At 35.8% G+C, this 26,347-nt stretch overlaps 1 protein-coding gene across 3 annotated transcripts in view; it reads right to left on the bottom strand.

Moving 5' to 3' along the window:
* ACAP2 (ArfGAP with coiled-coil, ankyrin repeat and PH domains 2) overlaps positions 1-26,347 on the bottom strand; it is a 68,993-nt gene that overhangs the window by 4,285 nt on the left and 38,361 nt on the right. The window contains exons 10-25 of one of the 3 annotated variants that reach the window (XM_086618352.1): positions 25,915-25,926; positions 20,301-20,413; positions 16,442-16,462; positions 13,194-13,245; positions 12,356-12,456; positions 11,031-11,136; positions 10,375-10,583; positions 10,088-10,157; positions 8,642-8,736; positions 7,138-7,322; positions 6,704-6,808; positions 6,213-6,305; positions 5,151-5,338; positions 4,713-4,822; positions 3,600-3,710; positions 3,296-3,357 (exon numbers count right to left, since the gene is read on the bottom strand). In XM_086618352.1, the coding sequence (XP_086474478.1) occupies positions 3,296-3,357; positions 3,600-3,710; positions 4,713-4,822; positions 5,151-5,338; positions 6,213-6,305; positions 6,704-6,808; positions 7,138-7,322; positions 8,642-8,736; positions 10,088-10,157; positions 10,375-10,583; positions 11,031-11,136; positions 12,356-12,456; positions 13,194-13,245; positions 16,442-16,462; positions 20,301-20,413; positions 25,915-25,926 (1,633 nt within the window). The remainder of the gene's footprint in view (positions 1-3,295; positions 3,358-3,599; positions 3,711-4,712; positions 4,823-5,150; positions 5,339-6,212; positions 6,306-6,703; positions 6,809-7,137; positions 7,323-8,641; positions 8,737-10,087; positions 10,158-10,374; positions 10,584-11,030; positions 11,137-12,355; positions 12,457-13,193; positions 13,246-16,441; positions 16,463-20,300; positions 20,414-25,914; positions 25,927-26,347) is intronic. The other 2 variants (XM_086618351.1, XM_086618353.1) reach the window with 2 other exon arrangements.

Below are 26,347 nucleotides of genomic sequence, written 5' to 3'. Positions count from 1 at the left end.
GTACATTCTAGAGATGAGGCAGCCACAGGACACGTTTTATTGTAACAGTTTCTGATAACTGCTTGCACTAGGAGATAAGCACGGAACGAATGGAGTTGTGAAAGCACAGCTATGAAGAGCACAAATCAGAATCAAGCTTGTACGATAAAATCAATTATGCTTTTAATACAGATGTAGGTTCCACTGGTGAACCAGTGCTGTAGTTCAAGTTGCCACATCTAGTTCTTTCAAATTAACTTGAAAGAAAAAACAAAAGCTATTTTGCAAGATACATTGTGGCTCTGTTCTTGGCTCTATTACCTAACAAAAATATTACATACAAAAATAGACTAAAATAAAGTGCCCCTTTAGTTTGTATGCTGCATTAAAATACTTAATACTGTAAACCTTATAATTATTTTAACATCCTACTTTAAAATTGAATTCTGGAAATTACTTTTCCAAGCAATGTTTTCCCTAAAGTGCAGATTTTATGTACAAAAATACTGTAACACCGCTTTATCATTTAACACTGGAGTAACTCACAAGGCACACATCATACATTCAAGAAAAGACAGGAAGAAAAAGTAGCAATACTAATATCAAATAGTTAGCAGACATACTGTAGCACCAGAAGATGAGCACTCAGGTTATTATACAAGAAACAGTACAATGGTGCGTATGGCTTCTAACACCAACAGTTAACTTTCTGTGGAACAAGCCAGTTTCAGCTAGTTCCCATCCTAGGAATATTTTGGAAGACCAACTGTACCTTGCAACGCAATATATGCATTCTCTCAGTAGCTCAAACCAGCCAGGAATATTTAAATTAGAAATGTTGATGTCACTAGCTATATTAGTAATTGTTTATCACCCACATTACTATAGTGGAGAAATATGCAGTTGGCTTCATTCTGATGACAGCAAAACTCATACATCGATGTTTATCCTCACATAGCACCCAACAAACACACAATTGTTTTGAGAATCCTTGTTTTCTTCTAGAATCATAATTTTGCAAGAGAGGAGTTCTGAATCAAGGGCAGCACAGATAATTTAACACGTATATGCAGTGAAAAAGGCCTGCCTCCTCTGTGCTACGTAAAGGTATCATACCTCGTGACAGCAGAGAGGTTTTGTGCTTACACTTACACATTTACGCAACCCTTCTAGCAGACATTAACATTTAAAACACTCAAATATTTACTTCAACTTTTAAAAGAGACTTCAGAAAGTAAAGAATCAAGGAAAGCAGAGCTGTGCTATCCAAAGATACACCAGAATCTCCTGGCTGGGACATTGTGTTACAGCTTGTGGCCTGGATTTCAAAAGTTACTCTAATGATACTCTCCCCCTGATTTTGCAGCAGCTCTATCCTTGTGGCAGGTCTGTTTTCCATTGTCAATCATGCCTGTTTACAAAGATCAGATACCATCTGTAAAACATCTGCATCAGACTGTATCAACGGCAGTCTCTAGATTGTACTGTAACACAAACTGATTACAAGGTCAAGATGTTATCAATGAAAACTTAGGCAGATGAAATAAAAAGCTGGCTAAGTGAAGAATCCGTTTAAAAAAATATTTTAAACAAGATGGGAGAGACTATTTTCCCTGACATCTATAGTTTAAACACATTCATATTTTCATGTAAGTACCGCCTGTATATTACGAATTAAACATTTTACTAAACATTTGTAATGTTTAGTAACCAAATGAGGCTATTGGTACAAACTATAGAAACACATTTTCTGGTTTATAATAATTTTGGATTTGTGACAGGTCGATTAAATGATCTAAAATATTAATTTATGATTTAGGACAGAGTTTTTGAATCAAAATACCTCCCTCCCTTAAAACAAAGGCATTTTATTATTTGAAACTGATAGCCACAATTTTAATCCTCTTAAGATAAAAATGAGGAAACTCAAAAATACTTCAGTATTCTTTACCGTTGGCCTGTCAGTGAAGCAGTATGCATTATATCAGAAAACAGCTTTACGTTCAAAATGACTAAACTGGCAATAGACTTGTTTCATATACAGAGCCTGCTGCATTTTGAGTGGGGAATTGTTCCTCATTTAAGCTCATAATGAAGTATATACTTTTAAATTATCTGTTGCTCTGCCAAAGAAAGCATTTGAATGTTTGAGTGCCTGTAGTACTTTTATTGTTTTAATTTGAATTTCCTAGAAGATTTGTTTAAAAATAAATTTGAAAAAATATTGTTTTATTTAATAGAGTCCATCTGGGATATTGACATAAGACCCAATCTTGCCCCTCCAGTATACTCCAGCCCCAATCTGGTAAAAGACATAAGCACACAGAATCCTCATTAATCAGTGGAAAATACAGAAGGGCTTTATAGGAGTGAACCAAGAGCACTCAATCTTAAAAATAAGGTTTGCCTTTCGCTACTGCCAGGTACAGCAGTGTGTTTTTAGCTGTCTAACTTGAAAATCAAGCGTGCCTTCATTATTGATATTTGCATGAGATTAAATTAGGTTCCTATGGAAGCATACCATAATAGAAGAAACGACTTGCATAAATATCACATCAGAACATACTGTAGATTGGGACTAAGTGCCTGAGAATAAAGTTGCACATATTCATTAAATATAATTTGTTACTTTCTTGAACCAGTTGGCTCAAATGTCTACCAATTCATTTTTTTTTTTAATCAAATGGTAAGATACTATGCATACAAAAATACATTATTTAGGAATGACTGCTTCATTTCTTATTTGTACCTTAAACAAAAATATTTAAAAATAAAATTTGAGGAAATAATACTTTCCTATTTCTGTCTGGAGCTATTTTGAAATATCAGATGTACATTTTTACATTGGTGTGCAAGCATTTTTTCTTAAAAAAAGAAAGAGGACCATTCCACAGGAAGGAGAATGGTATCCTGTAATAAGATGAACTCCTCAACTGTATCTGAGCAACCCAGGTCAGAAGGCTGCTATTAAGTAATGTCAGGTAAATCCTAACATCACATGACTTTCAATGGAACATCAATAGGAGAAAATTGTGGACAACTACCAGCAAAACAGGTTGGTAATGGCTGTAGTAACACACACTACTACAATAATGTACTTTAAACACTCTCCTTTTAGGTCTCCTACATAATCTGACAAAGTCACACCAGTGAATTTCAGTGAAGCTTTAACATGTGTCAGTTGTTTATAAAACACACTATTGTATGAAGCGATCTTAAATTTCCCTCAGATCCTAAGAATCTAATTGTAAACTGATAAATTCCTGAATACACTTCTTATACTGCATTTCAGTGTGGTTATTAGTAGAGTATTGACCTGGCTGTCCATAGAGTCCTTCTGATTCACGCATTTCTTCATTCATCCTTGCCAAACGCAACCTATGATTTAGGAAATAAAAAGAACAATGTCATCTTTAAAGCACTAAAACAGACTGTAATTCAAGACCTACAATGCACTCCTGAACCTCGCACCAGTGAGGTCACTTACAGATAGCGCACTCGGATTTCTTTCACTCTCCCTGTTCTTATGCAAAGGAATTTTGACATTTCTTATATTTTTTTAACTTGAAATAGAATAGGAAAACCCAGTTATCTAGTCAAAAACAGAATGTACAACTTACAATGTTACAATATCTGCATTTGCAGCTTCTACTGCTATACTGAGTGGATCCTTCCCATCTTCATCAGTGGCATGCTGGTTTGCTCCTCGTTTTAGGAATAAACACACTTGTCTAGAAAAAGCATTTAAGAATAATTTTCACAACAATAAAGGAAAAAGCAAATAAATTCAAGCTGGATGCAACGTATTTGGCTTAAATCACCAAAAGTCACTTGAACATCTCAAAACAGTGCTATTCATCTAGAACAACCAAGACGTTAACACAGTAGTAAGCAAAACCTTTAATTATTTAATTCATGTTAGAAAGGTAGCCTAACTCAAATCACACGTGCAGCAAGGAGTTGAACGCTTTACAAGTGACACCTTCCTGTATCATCTTAGGTTGTAGAACCAAAAACTTCATCCCTTTTACCATGACAGACAAGAACCCCTGAGCAGCATAAATCAATACAGAAAACAACACCGTTCACAGATGTGATTTACTCAATAGAAACTGATCTAATTTTTCTCTATTATAATTCTTCATTTTTATAAACACAGCATACTGACTAAGCTTACACGTTAAACTCTCCCAAGTTGTTGCACTCTATTTAGAATTCATGCATGCAAACCATTTGGGAACGATCGGTCAGATTATTATGAATAATAATTCGAATTGAGCTGGTACAGGGTTTCAGTTAAAAGCCATGATTCCAAAACTCATGTTACGCAGTAAATTTTGAAATGAGATACACTCTCAGTGCAGCACTCAAGTGGGATGAGTCAGAAAAAGCCTCGGCCCTCACACATGACTGTTTCTCCTATTCGTATCGTATTTCTTAAGAAAATGAGAAGAGTCTCATGAGCCTTCACCAAACATTCATGCTATTTTGAAGCATGATTAAATACACGTTTTTACAAAATGGACACAAGTAAGTTTATAGACGTGCGGTTTGATAGTGGCTAAGACTGTTAATTCAAAATGTTATTTCCTCTCTCATCACAAAAGCTTAAAGAAAAATTTAGATCACCTGAAATATATTAAAATGCCAAAATATTTGGGGAAATGAAGAAGGTTCACATTAACAACTATAGTAAAGGAAGGCCATTTACAAATTCCGGAGCAGTGAATTACCCAGTATGTCCTAGAACCGTGGCATGGTGCAGGGGCCCTCTTCCTTTCATGTCTCTGATGTTCACATTGGCCCCATTCTGCAGCAAGAATTCACAAGTAACTAACGAACCCTACAGAATAAAAGCAAAGAAACAATTCAGCACCAGACCTCTAGAATAAAAGCCAAATCTGTCACACTGAGTCACGTGGCAAAGGAAACAAGAGGGATTGGCTTTCATATCAAATTTAAACACTAATAGGTTATATAATTTCAAACAAAGCATTAAGAGGAACAAAACTGTTCAGAAACAACTTTCAGAGAACATTGTAAAGACAACTTCAGCATGGCATTATCATTCATTAGGGAAGTGAGCAGCTCAAAAGGAACAGTGACACAGAAATATCCCTGTTATTCCCCTTCCCCTCCTCCCGCGTCAGTCAGCGCTATGTATCACATACCCCTCGCACTGCCTGAATGAGTGGTGTGGCTTTGTTTTCTTCTACATTGACCCAGTTTACTTCAGCTCCATGGGCCAATGCTTCTGCCATATCAGGAAGATTTTTCTCAAAGGCAGCTCGATACAGCTGCAATCCTGGACTAGGCTGTTTGGAGTCATAAAACACAGAAGACTCTTGCTTGTCTCCTTCTGAAAAGAAAAAAAATTGCTTATCTGTAATCCCTGTTTTTATAAGGTACCTCCTGGAATTCTGACCAAAAATGTAATTTCTCTGGCATAAAGTAGCTCAGGTTTTGCAGAATGCTGAGCATTGTTGCCCCATTCTGCCAGAAGAAGCCACAGATCTCTTTAGCTTGTTCCACCATTCAGGCGTGGGTGCTTCACAGAATTACCACTGCCCGGAAAACATTCTCTCCACATTACTGGCACATGGGAATGTCCTTCTATCTACCTATTCCATGTCATTTCTAAGAAATTATTTTAGGTTAGAAGTGTGGTTTATTCTATATTGCAAGATATGGACAAAACTAATTTCTTGCAGAGATGTAGTCATACAAATATATCTTTATCCACAAGAGCTTGTTATGTAAAGAGGTGGTAATGTTTAAAGACGTGGTCAATTCCACATAAGTGGGAAACAAAAATTAAGCAAGAAGGCTCAAATAACACATAAAAGTCTATTATCTGTGACTTAACAGGAATCCCATCTCCAAGGATCTAACTATTTACAAAAGGATTATGCATTTCTATGGAGACTTCTCTGTATCAAAATGCAGCATTCCTCTCTCTATGAAAAAAACCCCAAAGTTCTGGCTGAGTATCATCTGACTGGAAGAAAACATAGTTCTCTGAACTCATTTAGAAGGATTCAGTGTCATAATTTCTACCAAGCCTGGAGGAAAGAAAGGTTATTCAAGCAATTATGACCCTTGTTAAAAATATTTCAGCCCACCGGGATAGAAAAGACATAAATTGTATCATCAAGTACTAATCTCGTTGATAAGAGCACGCTACCAAGAAGGAGTGATTAAATTTTCATCTTTAAGTGCAGAGCCTAACGCACCTGGTTCATACAAACTGTTAGCTGATATAGTACAGGCAAGATGTTCTCTGCTGTCATCAGCACTCTGCTGGATCCCACTGTCACTGCTTTGTACTGTTTTGGGGAGAAACTGTAATTACTACGCAGACCGTAAGTTACCTGCTCCTCACAGATACCATGATAATAAAGCAAGCTCTTATACTTGGTCCTGAATACATGTTGGTTGGTGTTTTTTTTTTTAAATTACTTGTAATTATTCCATATTCTTAAAATATCCATAGAAAAATATGAAGTCACATATTGCAGTCATAACATTGATTGCAGTCATTATCACTGCAGTCAAAGATAATCAGAAAGGAAAAGATCAGGATAAGTAAAAAAGCTTAAATTATTTCATGAAAACACTAAGCAATGCAGTAGCCTGGAGACAATGGATTAAAGGCAGGGAGATGGCCACAACACACAATGGATCACAGTGCAAATATTGAACACGCCATAGCTGTAGTACTTACTACTACGTAGTTTTGAAGAGGTATCAAAGTAGGAGAAGAGTGAATCTAGTTCATCAGGACAGAACAGAGACTCCCGCCTCGCCTCGTCGCTACTTACAGCAACCGCTGGGACATGCAAGTTAGCAAAGCACAAAGCAGGCAGTAAGGAAGGGATAGGGCAGGAAAGAACGTTATTGGAAAAATTAAGAAGGATGAAAATACTGAGGAAAGAAGGTGGTTAATACGTTTCTGAATGATAAGCATCCCCACTCCAAATTATTTCCCACCTAAAAATCTCCGAATGAATCTTTTCTCCCCTATACTTCTGAACTAGGCTGACCCAATTAAAAGACAGATTCCCATTTCTCTGCAGGAGGCAGGAAATCAATCAATACAAAAATATGTTACTTTAAAAAGAATACGTGCTATAGCTAAGCACAGAAGTGCGTAAATACCTTTTTGGGATGCTGCGCCTTGTTCCCCTGCCAAAAGTAATTTTTCAGGGCCGCTGTGCCTTTTCTCTTCCTGACTTTGAGGCAAAATTTTTGTTCCAGACTCAAGCAGAGACACTGACGCAGGATGCTTCTCTACAAACTTTCTTTCCACATATTTTGCTCTGATGTATGCCTCTTTCTCCTGCCTGTCATGTACAAAATCCCTGAAGTTAGTAAGCTAATATTTTAGTATTTTCATGTATTAAAAGAATATCTATTTCATACTAAAGCCAGTAACAAAAATTGTAGTTTGGCACTGACCCAAGACACACTTACAGTACATCTTCAGAAAGATGAAAAGCAAAGCATGCTATCTAACTCTTTTTGGATTCTTGACTGAATTTTGTGTAAGCCTCAAAAAAATAATTTTGTTAAGTTCACATATGTATATTTTCTTTCAGGCAGAGACTTTAGAAAGCGGTATGTGGTAGAAATAAGCATTAGTTACTGCATGTTACTACTTGGTATAAATCCTTTATATGTGTTTTACACTGTTAATAAACAATTAATACAGCATATATTTAGTTTCTTAGATAAATATAAATTGCAATATTTGTTAAAGGAACATCAAGATTGCACAAGAGAACAATAACAATAAGCCACAGGTAGGCAAAGCCACCAGTTTCATAATGAACAGTGAAATATTTTTTCTTGTGTCATCTCAAGACACACAGACCAGTTGTGACAAACTGATGAAAGGGGCTATAAAAACATTACTACTGCTGAAAAGCAGTTACCACAAGAAGGAACACCTAACAAATCTCCTACATTATTTATATTATTATCATCGTCTCCAAATTGCCAACACTTCATAAAATGCTGTTTTCTTTACCATAAAACTGCCTGACAGCAAGCACCACAGATCTGGAAAGCTGGTAAAAAAAGTTTTAAAAGACACCTTACACAGTAGAACAAAACATTAGGAAGCTACCTTCAAACACAAATTATCACCAGAGAAATGGAAGACAGCAGTGCAATCATTAGAAGGCTGCTGTAAAGCAGCAGAGCTCATGTACAATGTAGGCAGAAAGAAAAGAGCATTCTGGGGATCAGGGGAGAAGTGTCAAACTCAAGAACAAAGTCACTGCAAACAAAAGACAAAGTCGCAGGCTCCTTCCAGGAGCACTTACAGACCAAGTACACTGGCTGAGATGGTACAAAGTACACAGCAAACAAAATCAACATGCCATGTTGATGAGACAGAACAGGATGCTATAGAGTTGTCATTAAAAGGAGGGAGTGAGATCAAAGAAAGAATAAACAAACAAGAGAAGCCAAAAGGGACTAACAGCAGAATACCCAATAAAGACAAAGAGTGAGAAAAGGAGGAGAGCAAAACATACTGGTGATAAGGGGAAACAGAGTAAATCAAAGGAGTGCTACACAGTTAACCAGCAGCATCTTTTAAAGCTGGAGGCTGAAGAAGCAACAAAAAAAGGAAGAGGCACAGCGAGTAAATTACTACCTTTGGCTTCCAGGTTGTGGCTTCTTTACTCCCACTTTTTCCAACTTTGCCTCATATATTCTATTTATAACATCATTCCCCAATTCACACATAAGCTATGAAGCAAAATAAATAAATTCAAACACAGTTGCAAAAGGCTTTATGTATCTATTTAGTCGGTTTTAACCTCACTCAGCCTATTTTTACAACTTAGCATTTTCACTGGTAAACGTACACTTACAGAGATAAGCATGGGTTTATAGCACGATAATGAAACAGTGAATCTGAATAGAGACCAAATTCTCAGTAAGACAGCAAAAAAACCTAGTCACTCTTTTAAAGTGCCATTCCCTTCTGCAAAAAGGACTGCAAAAATGACCATCTGTCATTTAAGAATCTTTTTTGTGCCATCAGAATGACATCTGCAGGCCTCATTAACAAAGGCACTCTTTTCCACCAGCTTTCACAGTAGCTATTATTACTCCATTGGCAAGAGACAATTCAATCAATTCCATTCCACCTTGTCCAACAGACATTTTTGCTAAACCATAATCTGTTATGTCTGTAGAAAAAAGATCAAAGACAAATAATAGCCTGCAGATACTACTTTAAGGAGAATTTGGCCCATGAAGTCCAACCTACTGATGGCAATGAACAGACTTCATGCTTCCAATACCAGGTAGAATATTCAGCTCTGGTATTTACAAGAACAGGACAAGACGTGTAGTTTTGGGGGTTTTTTTGTTTGTTTCCTCAGTACAAACACATTGATACTAAAATTATTTAAGGTGAAAACACAAGAAAAACATCCCTACTCACATTGTCTTGATTGTTCAGAACAGAGAAGCAATACCTAAGTACCAGAACACCACAGCTAGAAACAAATGCTTTGCATCAGTTATCCAGTTGCACACATGCATCCATGTGTGAGTTCCTATTTTGGTATTTCAGTGCCATAACCATGTTTCAATCTAAAATTTTGGCACACAAATAGCACACAAGAACAGTTGCATGAATGTTCTCCTATAAGCCAGCAGGAGTAAGAAATCAAGATCTCACTGTAAGAGTTAGCATTTGAATTTTCAAGTATGATCATGCTTTAGGCTGACACAGCACTTCCAAAATTTTTCAGCCCACTATATTATTGGTCTGCAAACAGAATTCCGTTTTTACACATTGAAAGTATCAGATGAAACTTACTAATCAAAGTGCATTTGCGAACCTGAAAGTGTCTTAAGTTGTTACAAACTTATGAGTCAGAACAAGAATGACTGCTGCTAGTGCATGCGCCATAAGAAAGTGAATTAAAAAAACAAACACACAACAATAAACATTTTCTACTCAAAAGTGCAAGGCATGCACCGTGTATAAATGCAAGTGTTTCCTGCATTGACCTTTCTGATGCACAGGCTTTAGAACAACAATTTAAGTACCAAACAGAAGCTTGTTTCAAAAATACTATCATACCTTTAGAAGTTCAGGTTCCCATGAATCCAGCGTTAAAGATCTTACTTTTGAAAAGTGGACTCCCAAGCTCCTAAACAGCATGAAAAAAGTCTTAACTTGTAACTACACGATATGTCCTACCTCAGAGTGCTTTACCATTAATTTTATGCAAATTAAGCAGTTACCTTATTTCTGATTACAAACAGGGGTCTCTAATCTTGCTTCAATATACATTTGAAGGGACAAACACCACCCTTCCTAATTAAGTCAATGCACAAATCAAAGACAGTTCTGAAGAGTTCCCCAACCTGTGAATCCCAGAGCACTCAATGCACAGCGTGATTCCTAGGTTGATACTGGCCCAGCGAGGATCTGTCAAACCACAATCACAGCAGGCAGCATTACCAGGAATACACTGAACGCGCTGTAGAGCGCTTTCTCCCTTTAACAACTTCTCTTTTGTCTCACTGCCAGATTCTAGGCTTCCAGTGGAAGGGGATGATTTCTTTTCCTGTTTCTAAAAAAGAAAAGAAATAAACAAACCGAAAAACAAAAAGACACACATGCTAAATTAAAGAAATAGAAGTCCTACAGATACTGACTGTGCACTAGAATCCTAGAAAAGTAACTTCTGCATTTAAGACCAAGGAAAGTTATAGAACTGAAAAAATGTTTAGCTTTTTAGAAGAAAGATAGAATTGAATATAGAAGTATCCTATGAATTTTAATCACATTACAGAAAAATCTCATCAAAACATATAGGTCAAAGCAACATTGGTAAGATGGAACAAAAGACAGATTAGATATAAATCATAGCCTACAAAATTTCATTGCGTTTCCACTGGAAGACAAATCAATAGATTCCCCCACCCCACCCCCCCGGTCTTCTCATAAAAAGGTTTTATGCATTTTTAATTTTCAGGATCTAAAGGAGGGTGGTTGTTTGGTTGGTTTTTAAACTCACCTCAGATTCATCCCCTTTCTCTCTATATGCTGTAGCAATACTGGTCTGAACAGCCTTAATCCATGCCTGCCGCAGCTTTTCCGAGTCAGCCTGAAGCATGCAGCTTCTGCGACAAATCACATGTGTACATGGATTCAGAGAGACTGACCAAGCAGCTAACATCAAACAACACATTGTTCAATAAAATACAGACTCTTGAAAAAGTTCTCTGCTATCACCACAAGTATACTGTTTAGGCATCATCTAAAAAACCCATTTATTTTGACATAAAAAGCAGCTGACCTTTTATGAATTGCAAGCTCCTTGTTTCAAAACTATTTTGCAGGTAATGTTAAAACGTCTAGATATGACTCTTCAAATAACTCAGAGAATAGCTTAGCTTCCTGTTCCCTTTCTTTTCTTATTCTAGATTTTTCATTTTTATACCCTCACATGCAATTTACCTCCACGACTAATTACACAAGATAGAGATATCAGTCCTTGAAAACAGTTTCATTCACTGAGATCAAAATAAAATTATTTTCAAGTTATCTGACAAAGAGTGAACTACTTTTCACACCAACAGTCAAAGGAAACATTTCACAAAGTATAAAACTGCTCCAACACTTATGGCTGAAAAAGAATAGGCAAGCAGGAGCGAAATGCATGTTGAAGTGACCACAACTGAGGATGCAAACATTAGGACAGCAATCCATTATAAAGAGAAATGTAAGTATGAGTGGGGAGTGTAGATAACATCCAAATCTAAAAGCAGGTTGACCTTATATCAAAAACTTAAGTATGGTCACATCTCAAAACCAGTACTGATAAATCCATGTCCTGCCCTTGCTGCGTCAGGACTGCCACACTTCTCCAAATAGAACCAATACATTGCACTGCTAGAGCTGAAAAAAAACCACTTTATTTGGTAGTTTCAGTTAGTGCATTCTGAAACATAATTTAACACTACTGAGACAACAACTTATTAATATGTTTCTCTGTCATTACACTAACCAGAAATTTTGAAAAAGTCTACGTATTTTCTACATTACTAAGCAGCTTGATAGTATCAGCTACTACTAAGCCACAAGAGCTCCACAACCACAAGCCACGTATGCATAAAGCACAAGAATGCACGTTTATTTTAATGTCAAAAGTAAACTAAATACTAGGAACACTTCTCACAGCATCGCTTTCTCTTCGCCAAAATTTCAGAAAACAGAATTATTCAGATACTTTTCCTGTTTTCATCTATCCCAAGAGACATGGTAATCTTGCATTTCAAGACAACTGAATGTAATGCTTTTTTTATTTTTAAACAAACATGCTCCATCACTTCTCCTTACTTTGTTGGAGAAACCACCTCAAAACAGAAACGTCTTTCTATGTCTTCACAGTGTTTAACCGTGCAAAGCCGCAGGTCTTCAACAACTACTGTGGGATTATCCTAAGAGTCAAAAATTTACAAAAAGAGTCACACAGAGGAAAGATAATGAAGTTGCTAATAATCCCAAATTATTTAACATTTAATTCTAGTTGCTTGTTTACATCAATTTTTCCTCAAAAAAAACCCCAAAAACATGGGATCAGTGATACTTAGCAGGAAATTTTAAGAAATTTTAATGTTTCGTTATATTTAATGAAAATTTAATATAAACTTTGAAGAATTTCTTTTTACCTACAATTCAATCTATTAAATAATCAATACCTTAAATTTAAACAACAGTATTCAAAGGAGTTCAAAGATAATTTCTAAGAAAGTACCTCTCCCCAACTGCTAAATTGGGTATGAGAACCCGGTAAGTAAATGGAAGGAGCAAGTCCCGAAAGAGTTAAACACAACTGCTCAAAGAAGAGCATGGAATACTTCACTGCTAGCAAGTGTGTACAAGCCTTTTGGGACCAACAACTTCTAAGGCTTTTCATAAACCTTGTCTGCAACAAGGTAACAAAGCCCACAGCAAATCAAGTCTGTGCTAGGAATCACTGGGCAGGAATCTCAAAATCTGTACCTGTAGCTATTAGTCTCATCTTACAAAGGGAGAAATCAATTCAGACAAAGCAGTAGGTTGTGGAAGACCACACAGGATGCCAGTGTCAGCACTCTGTTTCTCCTTTCCCTGATCAATCAGGAAAACCATCACCCATACCCCAAACTATCCAAAGTCAGTTTTTGTTACCTACCTTAAATTTCTTCTGGTACACAAGTTGGTTATTTTGTATTGAGAACCAGCGCCTATTCAAATAAAGAGAGATCCAGAGAATACGTAACTGATTTTGCAGTGCTAGTTTGATCAAAATGTGCTAACACACAGGTCTGCAGAGAGACTGCATAAAAGAATTCACAGAAGTAACGCCACAGTCAGTTTTGGCAAGTATTTCATAAGAATAAGGAAAAAAGGCAAAGCAGGGACAAAACAGAAAAGAAAGCAAGGTTCAAATAATTTGAGTCCTAAACAAACACATTCATGTTATGACATTAGTTAAGCTATCACACAAAACATCTTCATTTTGAAGAACATTTATTTCTGTATTTTAGCAGCAAGCTATAGTTTTCAGTAACTGTTTGATAATATGAATCCAGACAGCCTGAATAACAAACGTGCTTCAGCTATGTAAACTACTCAAGTCCTGAAATGTTTTTGAGAGTAGAACTAAGAAATAACTTACTAAGGCACTACAAATACTACAGAGTTGCCATCCCATCCAGGTTTAATGTCTACCTGTATTTAGCATTTCTTAAAATTTTAAATGCTGAAATAAAGAGATTGCATACAAAACCAAAGCAAAACCAAGGAAAACCTTTTAAGTAGGATCCTAACTTAAGCCTCAGCTTTGCAGGAAAATATCCAATAAGAAGTTTAATGAACGCATCCTATAAAATTCAAAAGATAACATAATACTTAAACTCCTCTGAACCGTATCCTTCCTTGTCAAACTCACTGTTCAGACAGGATACGATTCAGAGAATGGAAAGATGAGTCATATTTTGGAAAAAATTACAAGTGCCTCAGATCTCTAACAACTGTGTTTGATCAGACCATGGAATATAAAAAAGCAGCAAATATAACCACCCCTTTCTAGGGATGCACAAAGGGATCCCCTGTTTCTTATGGGGATGCACAAAACAAAAGCTAATGAATCATCACTGGTTTTGAACTGACAAAAACGAAAGGAATGTAAAAAATAATTCAGTCCTGCAGTGAAATTTACACTTTGTTTGTTTTGTTCAGGTTTATAATGTGAACCTGTGTTTATCATGGCATAATTCCTCAATTACCTCAAACAACCCACTGCTATAGGCACTGACAACTAGTTTGAAAGGTAACTGTGTACAAAATACTGTGTTGCAACATATCTCGTTACTCTCCACAGGCTGTTGAACTTCAAGCTTCAATTTACTACAATTAGTAACAAGAGGGCTCCATATATTTGTTCAACCACCACAAGCCATTCATGAAAAGAAGCACGCATAGATTGTTAAGAAAAAACAATATATCAAAAAATTAGATCCAAATCAGAAAATCTAGTATTTGTTAGAAAAGTTAGTACTTAGTAGACAGATGAGATTCTACCTTTTAACAATTAATCTTTTCAAATGTTGTGCAGAGACATTTAATTTAAAAAACAACATCAGGATCTTCTTTTAATACTGGATTTCCAACGCAATGAGTGTCATCTTTTTGGGTTAAGATAATTGAACAGAATAATGCAAAAAAGTTAGCTACTTTTTCTATTTATTAACAGCAGTAGTTTTGGTCACTACTATTTAAAAGGTATCACCGTTTCCACCCAATTATAAAAAACACAGATGCAGTAACTAAGCCTCAAATATGAGCATAAAGCAGGTTATTGCTATATTTGTACTTAAACAGATAACAACAAAAAAAGCAGACTAAAAAAGGAAAATAAACTCATGCTTTTTAATGTGCTTTTTTTGAACATAACATCGAATAGAAAAATGTGAAAAGCAGTGCCTAAGTGATAAAGGAAAAAAAAAAGTAGCCTTGCCCCAAGATAACATGCAATGGAGCAAATCCCTAATAATGGCCTTCAGTACTGTAATTAACTTCATTAATGCAATGCTTTTTGTTTAATGCAATTTGTTCTACAGCTAAATATTTAGTGAGTTACTAAAGTAAATAAGCTCCAACCTGATCAACTGGATAGAAGTGAGCACACAAATCGTACAACAAATCTGTGTCATCTTTAAAGCCTAGTCAACAAGTTTTCAAAGTATTCCAGAATCTTTTTTTCCTAGTAGAGAAACTAAATCTATTTAAGAGAACTTTCCAGCCCAGACAAAAAGGGTGGAGTTTTTGATATTTTTTTCAATAAACTTTTATTGAACACGATCAACAATTTAGAATGTAGTATAACTTGACATCTCCTTCAGAAGTTTGATCTACAACAGAAAATAAAGTTCATACACTTCATTGTATGCTTGAATAAAAGTGGCAGCCTCCCCTCTAATGACAGCACCACAGCAGTTTCATTCACACCAAAAACTTCATGAATTATTTAAAATTGATGAAGTATCATCAATAAACTCTACTTATTACTGTAGCAAACAGATTACTGGCGGTCTACAGCAGTAGCAGCCAGGAAACTGAGGTACAATATACATACTGAAGGTGGTGTTGTAGAGTATACCACACCTATCCTGTTCTAAGAATTCATGTTCATAAGCCTTCAGGCAACATGTGTGCAGTCAGTATTGAGTGGTATCAAAGTTTCTTTAAATGTACCATTCTGTCAAAAATAGGAGAGAAGCATTGTGAAGGAGAAAACATATTTGAGAAAATCTTAAGTAATCTGCACTGCTCCACTGGGTAGTGCTCAAATATAGCTGAGTTTAGAAATCAAATGTTTTCCATCATTTATACCTACAAAATTCAAAAAAGTATTTGTTAAATTAGAAACAATACAAAAAATATTTCAAATTTTTGAGAACTGAGAGAAGTAATAAAAAAAGTCATTTAAGTTTTACATAAATTTTGAATCATGCTTAACTGATTTTTCAAAAGTAAAGAGTTTTCTTTTACTAGGTGCTATCAGCACGCAAATAAAATAGAATTTTTAAGAATGCACAACATTTAAAAGTTAGGTCTATTTCCAATGCAGTTGATGAGAAAAATCTGACCAACTTCAATTGGAAAAAGTCAAAACACTGATCTCATATGCTCAGAAGTTTGAGTGGAGAAACTTTGTGTTAAATCCTTTTTAGCTAAAACTAGCTTAATCTTCCTAATTTTTTTAAAGGTCTGGAGCATCAGGTATGCTGGCATCCCAGGCAGAATCCTTCTGTTATTTTCTTAGACTGAGCCACTTATACATCCATTGCAAGTAATCAAAATTAAATGCAGGGTTAATTAAGAGCTTTTTGCGTGCCAAAGAAACATTGGGAAGGTATAAAAGAAGCGGGTTGGTACCTGATGTGATCTGGCTTTTTCCTGTCATGTGAAAAAATGGGGTAGGATTAAAACATAAGGGAAAGGAGGAGAAGGAATGAAAAATGCAAAATGAGCAAAACAAGCAAAGATTTAGCATGATCTGAAAATACAGCAGAATTAAAAAGGAAAACATTTAATGCATCCAACCTAAAAACTACTCAGAACATCCTAGTGTTTGATAAAGGTGTTTCTCCCCATACACATTTATTCACACATATCTTTAAACTTCATGACACAGACTTATTTTTCATTTGAATTTCTAGGAGCTAAAACAGCTTTCCACTACTGGTCCACAATAATAAATGCATCTGACCTCACGTTCCTGATGCCGTAAAGAAAAAATTGTGTACAGTAAGATTTATTATTTACAAACACATAGACATACATTCAAAATATAGGTTTCCATACCTGTTGCTGTAAAACTTTCTAGTATGAAGGTATATCTTTGATTTTACTAGAGTATATTATCTGAAATACTCATGTGCATTATAGACTATCCATCTAGTCATAATAAAAAAAAGATTGCAAAATCTCCAGCTCTTCCGAAACACAGCAACATTGAATTGCAAATAACTCATGTGGTTTGCTTTGTAACCTGCACAAACACTATTTCTTCCTCAAACAAATGCCAGTGTCATGCAGAACTATCCCAAGAACAGGAAACTTGACGTAAAAGCCCAAATAACTATAGTCTTTGGACAATTAAACTCAAGCTGCCAGTTGCCCCAGCAAGAAACTACATCATCCTAGCAAGAAGTTGTTTTGGATTGGAAACAAGTTTTCATTCATTAAAACAGATTTGCCCCCCTTCCAGGGGCTGCATTATATGGGTTTGATTTTGCTTTCTCCCCAGTAACCAGACTTTTCCCAGGATAATCCACTATGATGCCCATGGATTCATTGATGAAGACACACACACAGAAGCATCACAATTATCTAATTTGTTAGCTAGAATTATACTGCTATGTGCCAAAGCCAGACAAAATCCATTGTATCATTTCCTTTTTTCCTATGGTTTTAATGCTAGCAAGTATACACTAATAGTGGTAATTACAAGTTTCAGTGCTTCTAATTCAGTCATAAAGCAGTACTTTAAAAGGCCTAGAACCATAAAAATACCAACTGATAGATACCAACAGAGGGAAAAGAGAAACTACCATTTTAAACGCAAATTACAACTGACAATGCAATCAGCAGTTAGCAAGGAATATCGGTGCTGTTGCCTTTGGTTCAGAACATCAGGAAATTGCAGTATTTCTTTCTATGCAAATTCTTCTGGTTTTATTTCAAGCTGGTTGGTTTTCCATCCACCTCCCCCAAAGATGGGCATATAACAAAGCAGCAAACTACCCATCTGATAAGAACACTGAAAATACCTTGTCCATCTTGGGGTCTCTGACTTCAGCTCTGAATTCCCTCATATAAAATAGATAATTCTCCAAATGTTTTCTCCCGTTGTACTTCATTGTACATTTTTATGCACAAAACAGCTTAATGCAATGACACAGTCCTTTCTTGTACTCTGCCTACTGATTGGAAAAACACTCTCACCTCTAATATATGGTAAACTTTAATCAGTATTATCTCCCTGAAGCTGCAATACTACAAAAGGAAAGCATTCCATCAGTGGAAACAGGCAGTGGAAAATGGCAATGACCAATTCCATCCCTACAACATAGCAAGCAATTACAAATGTATTCAGAAATAAAAATAAGATCAAAGTACTTTCCTATTTTTATTAAAACATGAAAAATTGTGCTAGATTAAAAAATTAATCAGTCTTAATTAAGAAAGTCTTAAACATATATTTCACGTATGATAATAGTAGCAGTTTCACAGCAATTAGTAATGGTTTGTCAATGTGAAGCACAAAATTTAAATGATTGATTCAATTTTTAAACAGTGTTTATAGATAGCATATCCAATGCTATTCTCTGCCTAATTCTGAAGCATTTAACTAACCTATCACAGCAAGATAAATTATCTAAAATCTAAGATTAACAAAGGTTACAGGTTTAGCTTTATTGACTATTTCTGTGACAAATAGAAGAAAAAACTGAAATATAAAATATAAATTTTATATATATATCTCAAATATAAATTGTATAGTAAAAGTAGGTAGCTCTGACTCATTACTGAGCTGTTGACCTTGGCTCTCTTACATAACTTACTGTTTGGATATGTTTTTATTATGTAAGTTCAAACCTGTAACTTAAGCTGAATGAATGTCATTGTGTATCTTGATTTATTTATGACTTCCTCCATATTTATTTTGTGTCCATTTAAATTTCCAACATACAGAAGTTAGCTTTAATTGAATCCTACTCCTTGACCACTTTAAGGTCAGATACATGTAGAGTATTAAAAGGTATGAAGCCATGTTGAAGAACAGTATTTCTCAGCTACCTTCCAACACTCCTATCCCGCTCCCTTCTGTTACCTCCCTACATAGCAAAGCCTTTACGTTATCCAAAAGAACCCAAAGAGGGAGTCAGAGTTTTGTCTTCAGTCACTTATCAAGAGGCTGCAGTCCACCCTGCAAAACACTTTGTAAAAAGGACCTTTTCAGACTGTTGAGAACCCAACAGAGGATGATCTCCTGCCCTGTTACTGTGGATTTTTCTCCATGTGCTTACACTAAGATTTTATTTCAGACCAGGAACATGCTTTTGAAGCATATCTCCCAGTTTTCTCCCTTTGCCATCCTTTGAAGCTTCACAGATTCGTCTTGGAGAACTCTGAATTCTGCTTGGATGAAACCAAGCCAGAAGGTGCATTACATTTACAGATAGATAACCAGACCACAGGACCAGACTAGAAGTAGCCCAAAGCAAAATCCCTTATACTAGTTGCACATGACTTGCAAATATAGAAAGTCTTATTGACACCAGCGGCCCTTGCATCAGTCTACGGATTTAAGTGAAGCAATCCCAATTTATTAGAGACTTGTGATGTTCCCAGATCCTCAAGGAATTATAGAATAATTAAAATTGGAAGGGACCACATACCCAAATGCATATTCTGGCCTTTGAAACACAGCAAATAGTTTAACAGAAACACTGCTCAAAAAAATGCAGAGCGTAAGATAGTAAGAGTAGCTCTATATCAAAACAAATAAACTTTAAAATTACAGAACTGTATCCAACTATACTGTAAACGCTCCAGCATATATAGTATTTCCTTGAAAAAAAGCGTACTCCCTTGGAAATGCAAAATAAATCCTGTTCAGTGAGAAAAATATTTAAACAATAATAAAATATACATTGTTAAAGAGACAGCACTTTTGAACAACGCATTTTGAATTCCCAACAGGACCATCAAAACTATTAAGCAGAAATCACTGCACAGGACAGGAATTGTAAAGGATAACAATTACATGCTCATCTTTCAGGAAAAAACTTCAGTACTTGAGTCCTTCACTGTGTTTCCCTGCTTTCAACAGCTGTACAACTTCCATTTACTTTGTTCTCTAACACTTATTTTCCCAGCATATACATTTACATAGCTTATTGTATACAACCATAGGGACTGCTCTGTTTCAACCCCAAAGGCTAAACGACAATTACAGACAAGACTGCACACAACAAAGCAAGCTTTCTATACATTGGACTTCTCCAGACTTTAAGATACACACTTAGAAAAAGATTTGCAAACAACTAGGACAGAAAATAAGGAAAAATGGCTTTGAAGTGTCATCTGTATATTAATTAACAGAGTTGTCCAAGTGTTCTGTCAAAACTGTGGAGTCAGTGAGTTGCATAGGTTATAAATCACACCAGAATTGAGCTCAACAAGCACTATTTTAATAAGCTAGTAAATAGGGGTTCTGAATAATTACCTGTTCCAAGTCTTGAAGGCATTGCTGGCTCGCTTAAACAGATAACCTTCCATAACAATACCATTGGCTGCATCTACATTGTATTCTAGTTTAGTATCATCACTGGAATAATCCTAGTACAAAGGAACAAGAAAGAGACATTGCAGTTTCAAATCAAACTCCAAATACAAGCAGCATTAATGCAAAAAAAAAAAAAAAATCCCAACAATAATTTAGGAATGATATTTTGCTTGCAACACTTACTAGTCACACCATGATTCTCAGCCCCTGACACTCTTTTTAAAAAGTATTTTTAGGAGATCAGAATGCTGAAGATTTTTACTTTACCTGCACACAGGGGAACTTCTTGCTCAGGTATTAGTGACCTCTATGGTCAAGTAGAGGGCAAACATTACTGACAGCACCTGATGCTTCAACTGTCTGCTCAAATGGTCTCATATATATTCCAAAGAAAGACGAGATTAAGGTAGAGGAAAAGAGGCAATAGCAGTACGGAGTCAGAACTGAAAAGCAACTGCAGCCTGTTGCAGACAACTGTAGAGAGCCAGCTGTGCTTTGGCATTTTCTTCAGCTCTCATCTTGACAAGCGAGCTGGATCAGAACTTCGAAGACAAGTAACCAAATAAAGATGATGCTACCAGTTATTCCTAAATTAAAGCTGTCAAGGCAAATAAAGATGACGCTATCAGTTATTCCTAAATTAAAGCTGTCAAGGTGCTGGCAATGATGACAAGAACTTTGCAGTAACTTTTTTTTTGTGATCTTTGACAAGAAGCTAGAAGTATGACAAGAGGATATACGTTTTAATCTAATAACAAATAATAACATGTAATAACAGTTCACAGCAGCTTTACAAATTTTAGAAAGGTGAACTGCTTGACATCACCAGCAAAGGTACAGTAGATTAAGTAGTAATACGTGTCGTGATTCTTTGCTTCCATATCTCATCTAAAACAGCACCAACTCTTCCCAGGGAGCTACAGAGCTCAGGTATTCAGCCAGTGGGAGGCTAACAGCTACTAGGTGTGCATGAAAAAGCACACATGGAACAATATCATTTATCATAAGCTACGTCCAGAGATCAAAAAAATGTACATGCTATTATTTAATTTCACTGTTAGTAAAATGTATCATTAAAATAGACTAGCAACATACGGCTTCTTCCTCGTAACTAAGGCAGAAGAGACACTTCACTGAAACCTAATTTTCAGTACAAAAAAACAGGTTAAATTTTGAAGATGCAGGACATTTCATAATGTCACTCCCCCATACCTTCAGCAGGTACTTTTTGTAAATTGCAAACATCAGCTTTTTGTGAAAAGTATGTCTGTAAATCTGGTTTGCAGTTTGCTCCTTAGAAATTTGTCTATACATAGGGGAAAAGTGGCTATATGAAAAAAAAAAAAAAAAAAAAAGCGCTTCAATCAGCCCTATGTAATATTCCAGCCTGGACACAACTTTTCTGCTACACTCTGTGTTTACTCTTACACATGCAGATGGTTTGGTCCAATTCAAGGTTAATTAAACAAGGCAGTGAAGTGGTTACAAATATCAAAATAGGCCCTGTACACTCCAAGGCCAGCAGAGCACCAAATTCCATAAGATTACTCAGAGTGTTTTCAGCTATTATCCATCTGAAAAGATTCACTAAATTTGAAATGTTAAATCTGGATTTTTGTTAATTCACTGGCAGAAGATCAGTGCAAAAGTAGGAGTTCCACAAGAAAATGGAACTATCATATCCATACACCGATCTGAATAAACATATAGTTTGCAAATAAAAGCTCCTAAAAAAAAAAAATCTGACTTGTGCATTTATTATTCAGTATTTAATAACTTTGATTTTCTGCCTATTTTCTAGATCTGTACATGCTGAACATTAAAGACAGTCAAATATCATAGAACAATTTTAACTTAGTATTTCGCAATTTATGACATGAACATTCTCAAAGTGTTAACAGTCCTTTCCATTTTAACCTTACCCTCTCAAAAAAAAAAAAAAAAGACTCTATGATCTCTAAGGTCTTTTCCAACCTAGAAAAATCTATGAAATCTATGAAAAGTCTTATAAGCACAGACTTAGACATGCTGATGTCACATTTCCACCCCCTCCAAAAACCTGATAAATTACTCTAACTTACCAGCTCCCAAACATAATGAAACCTGCTAAAGATCTGCATCTTCCTGCCTCAGTGGTTCCTGCAACTCCTTGTCTAGTGAAACATAACATGCATTCCCTCAGTCTCTTCTGTCCAAGTTATGTAATCACATTTTCCTCCAGGTTTGGAGAACTGCTGCAGAAAATGCAACTGTCTCTTCCAATTAATCTAGATTTACACTTGAAGACATACAAACATGACAGGAAAACTCCTTTGGATCATTTATCATGCTACACTCTCAGTCCAAATTGTCTATACTGAGCCTTCCTCAAGAAGTGCACTTAGTAGCGCTTTTAATGGCTTCCCTGATTTGAGTTCCACCTTTATAAAGTAGATAAAGACAAAGGAGCATACAGACAAATGTTTAACATTTTCCTAACTATACATAACAGGCTACCCAACTCGGGGCGGGGGCAAGGGGGGGTGGGCGGGAGGCAGGAAATAAAGCTTCTGTATGCTTGATCCATAAAATTTCATTGATAAAGTTGTGGTCAGGAAAAAGATGAACAAACTAAAAACAACACACTTCATTTCAATTAAAAGGATAAAAGTAGAAAAAGGAACTAGATAAGCAGTGTCTTGTCTTATAGACTCCGCTATTTTAGAATTAAAGAATAGGAGAAAAACAGTCACATTATAGTTTATTTTTATCTTGGTGCATGGAAAAGTTTAGTGAATCATGAAAAATAATCTGGGAGTGGAGAGAAATACATCCATATCTTTCCAGTGTGCTGCATAAGAGAATCACATGTTAATAAACCCAGTCACTTCAGGTGATTCAGGAATTTTTATTCCTTAAGCAAACACACAACTGATAAAGACTGAATTTTAAATCTCATTTATTTACTAATCAGATGTCAGTTAGGACTTCAGTACATTTCACCTAACAGAACTAAGAAAATTAAGCTAGTATTGTGAAAGTTACACTGAAGTGCTATATCACACATTCAATTCAGATTTGAAGGAAGGAACATCTATGGTTTCTATTCTGATACTCATTTTTCAATGTTAGCCAGCTACTGCAAGAGAAGCACGTAGAAGTGGATTATATAAGTGAAGTGTACAGTGTACTTTCATGTCTTTTTTTTTTCTTTTTCTTTAAATGTCCATGAGGGACAGTAAACCAGCTGGCAATGAAAAAAACAACTTTCATTTCCACAATTAATATGATCTGGTGAGTCACAGAACACTTACTATTCTTGACAGTGTTTCAGTGAATGCATTTTCACATGAACTTACCAATTTAATCACACATACTAGATTCACTTCATAGCTTGCATGTTTTCTGTTTCTCTACATACAATTTTCTGTTACCAAAACATAAACTCCCTTACTTTTCAGCAGCAGAGTTTCCAATTTACTTTCAACATGAAGATTGCTAGCGGGTCATGAAAGCTATTCAAGCCATTTAACCAGTACATCTTGGAGAGCGTGAGTATGAGCATTTTAACATCGAATAAGTATTCAATATGTTTTTTACTTTAGCGAAGCAGATTTTTTAAAAAGTTTTTAAAAAGGCAGTAAATGGGAGAGCATAAGTACCAAAGAAAACATTAATATGAAAAGTTACTCCAGGATATACTAAACAGACAACACTGTGCAATACTCCACCCCATTCCTTTTTGAAAGTTCTTCCATTCCCATCCCATTGGCAAAAGAGATGTTTGTCATGCTTAAGTCGAAAGTCCCTTGAGGAAGGGCTTAAAACAATAACGAACAGAACAAGTAACAAGGTTTACAGTCCAAGACGAGGTGAAGGAAGGTGAGATAGTCACTGAGCATATAAGTCACTTGAAATACTGGCACATCTTAGGTTTTTGAGCTAAGAATTAGTTTGCATTACTTCTCAACAGCAGCTCTGGTTTACTCCTGCTTTATGACTGTGGTAGCATCTGGTTTCCCATCTCCTCCTTGTTTACTCAAGATGTCAAAAATTTTCAAATCATTCTCACTCCAGCTGTTTCCTGAGCAGTTCTTTGGATGCAGATTTTTTTTGTTGTTTTTTTTTTCTTGTTTTTTTTTTTAATTAAAGAGGGATTTGAATACAACGAAAACTATTTGAAGTTCAATGCAAGCTTTTTTTACTGTATCATTTCCCTTGTTTTAGAACAAAATACTAGCTCTGTCACAAAAATCAAACAGCTGTAATGCTGTCTACAGGTCCAGCCAATTTTTAAATTATTTAATTCAACATGTTACTAGAACAACGGGCTGCAAACTGCTCAGAAAACAAGCGTTAAAAGTCTTAAGTGATAGTGACACTACTCTTGTGATATGAATTTTTCCCTATAAAAATATATTGCAAAACGTTCCCAGGATGATCACGACATTTCTAGATTAATTCATAGCATGTGTTCCTCCAGATTAATATGGGAAAAATAATTTCTTACACTAAAAATAAATAAAACTGTTTCCTGCATATTTGCTGAGTAAATAGAACACACAAATTAAACAAAAAAAGTCAGATATTGGTTCTTTTAAAACAGAAGTCGATCTACAGTGGTGACCAAGACCTTCCAGGACTTCTCTATTAGACTCTCAAGCAACAGCCTAATTAAACAGGATGATGATTATAAAGAAAAGTGAAATAAGTTATTTAATTAGTGCAATTATTCAGCATGCATATGCACATATATGCAAACACAGGTAGTGGGTGGGTAGGTGTGTGCACATGTGCACTTACCTATACATTTCAGAAAAGGAACTGTTCTTTATCCACACAATGAAGAAAAGGCATCATTCTGAAGCATTAGATTAAAACTTCAGTATATTAAATGCATATATACCTCATGGAATATTCAACACAAGAAGCAGAAGTTTCAGTAGTTATAAAAAAATGGAAGGATTTGGCACTGGAAGATTCGGGAACACATGCCTAAGTGGCAGCCCAGTGGAAAGCCATGAGACATGACAAGCCATGAGAAGAGAACAAGATTGCCATCCTGGTCAGGTTGACCAGATGACAAATAATGATATAAAGAACAAGATCCAAGGTCTAATGCAGTTCAAGATTCTGAAATCCTGATGAACTGGAAGCAAACTTGGTGGGAAGGTTGGGAAAAACAAGTAGGAGGAGACAAAAAACAGACAGACAACATGATTTGAGTAAGAAACCAAGACAATTATTTCATGAGCTATAAGAGGAATTTCCAATAAAGTATGCCCTCCAAAGCCTAAATGCATTAATCTAGGCATCATCACAAAATGACTCCACTGATAAGGACAAGAGACAACACGTATGACATGAAACAACTTTAGAGCACAACATACAATCTGACTGTCCTGATTATCTTTTAGAGACAGTGTAAAATTGTCATGCAATTAAAATAAGGAACAATATACAAATAACCTCATTATGATTGCCATTATATTTATATTACACACAGATACAGCTTATCAAGTTTCATCAAGCTTAAAAGTTTCAATAACCATTGATACTATTAGAAATGGTTTACCTGTAAAGCAGCCTTAAGCAGCATTTGAAGAAAAAACAGACTGTAAACACTATTGGCAACAGTAATGACCATAATTCGTGGCAACAAGTTGTTATTTCTATGGCCAATTAAAAGATAATCGCCCATAATTTACATCCTTCACCAAGCACTGCTGTTCTTTGACAGTAAAATCCCCAGCTAATGCCCACTCCTGAAACTAGGCCTATTGAGCCCAAACAAATTCAAATTTCAGCATCAACATTAATTCTCAAGTTTCATCTTTTTCCTATTTCCTCTTTCTTCCCCTTCCTTGCCTATAGTTATTTGCTGTGTGCCTCAAAACACAGCACATGAGCACTGCCCTAAAACCTATCATCATGTCTGCTCAACTTCACAGTTATAGCCATCTGAGATTTCCCACCAACTCCTGCAGGGATGATGGAATGAAGTGACA

Source organism: Tauraco erythrolophus, chromosome 11, assembly GCF_009769465.1.
Source record: "Tauraco erythrolophus isolate bTauEry1 chromosome 11, bTauEry1.pri, whole genome shotgun sequence".
NCBI lineage: Eukaryota > Metazoa > Chordata > Aves > Musophagiformes > Musophagidae > Tauraco > Tauraco erythrolophus.
This window is presented reverse-complemented; position numbering and strand designations above follow the sequence as displayed.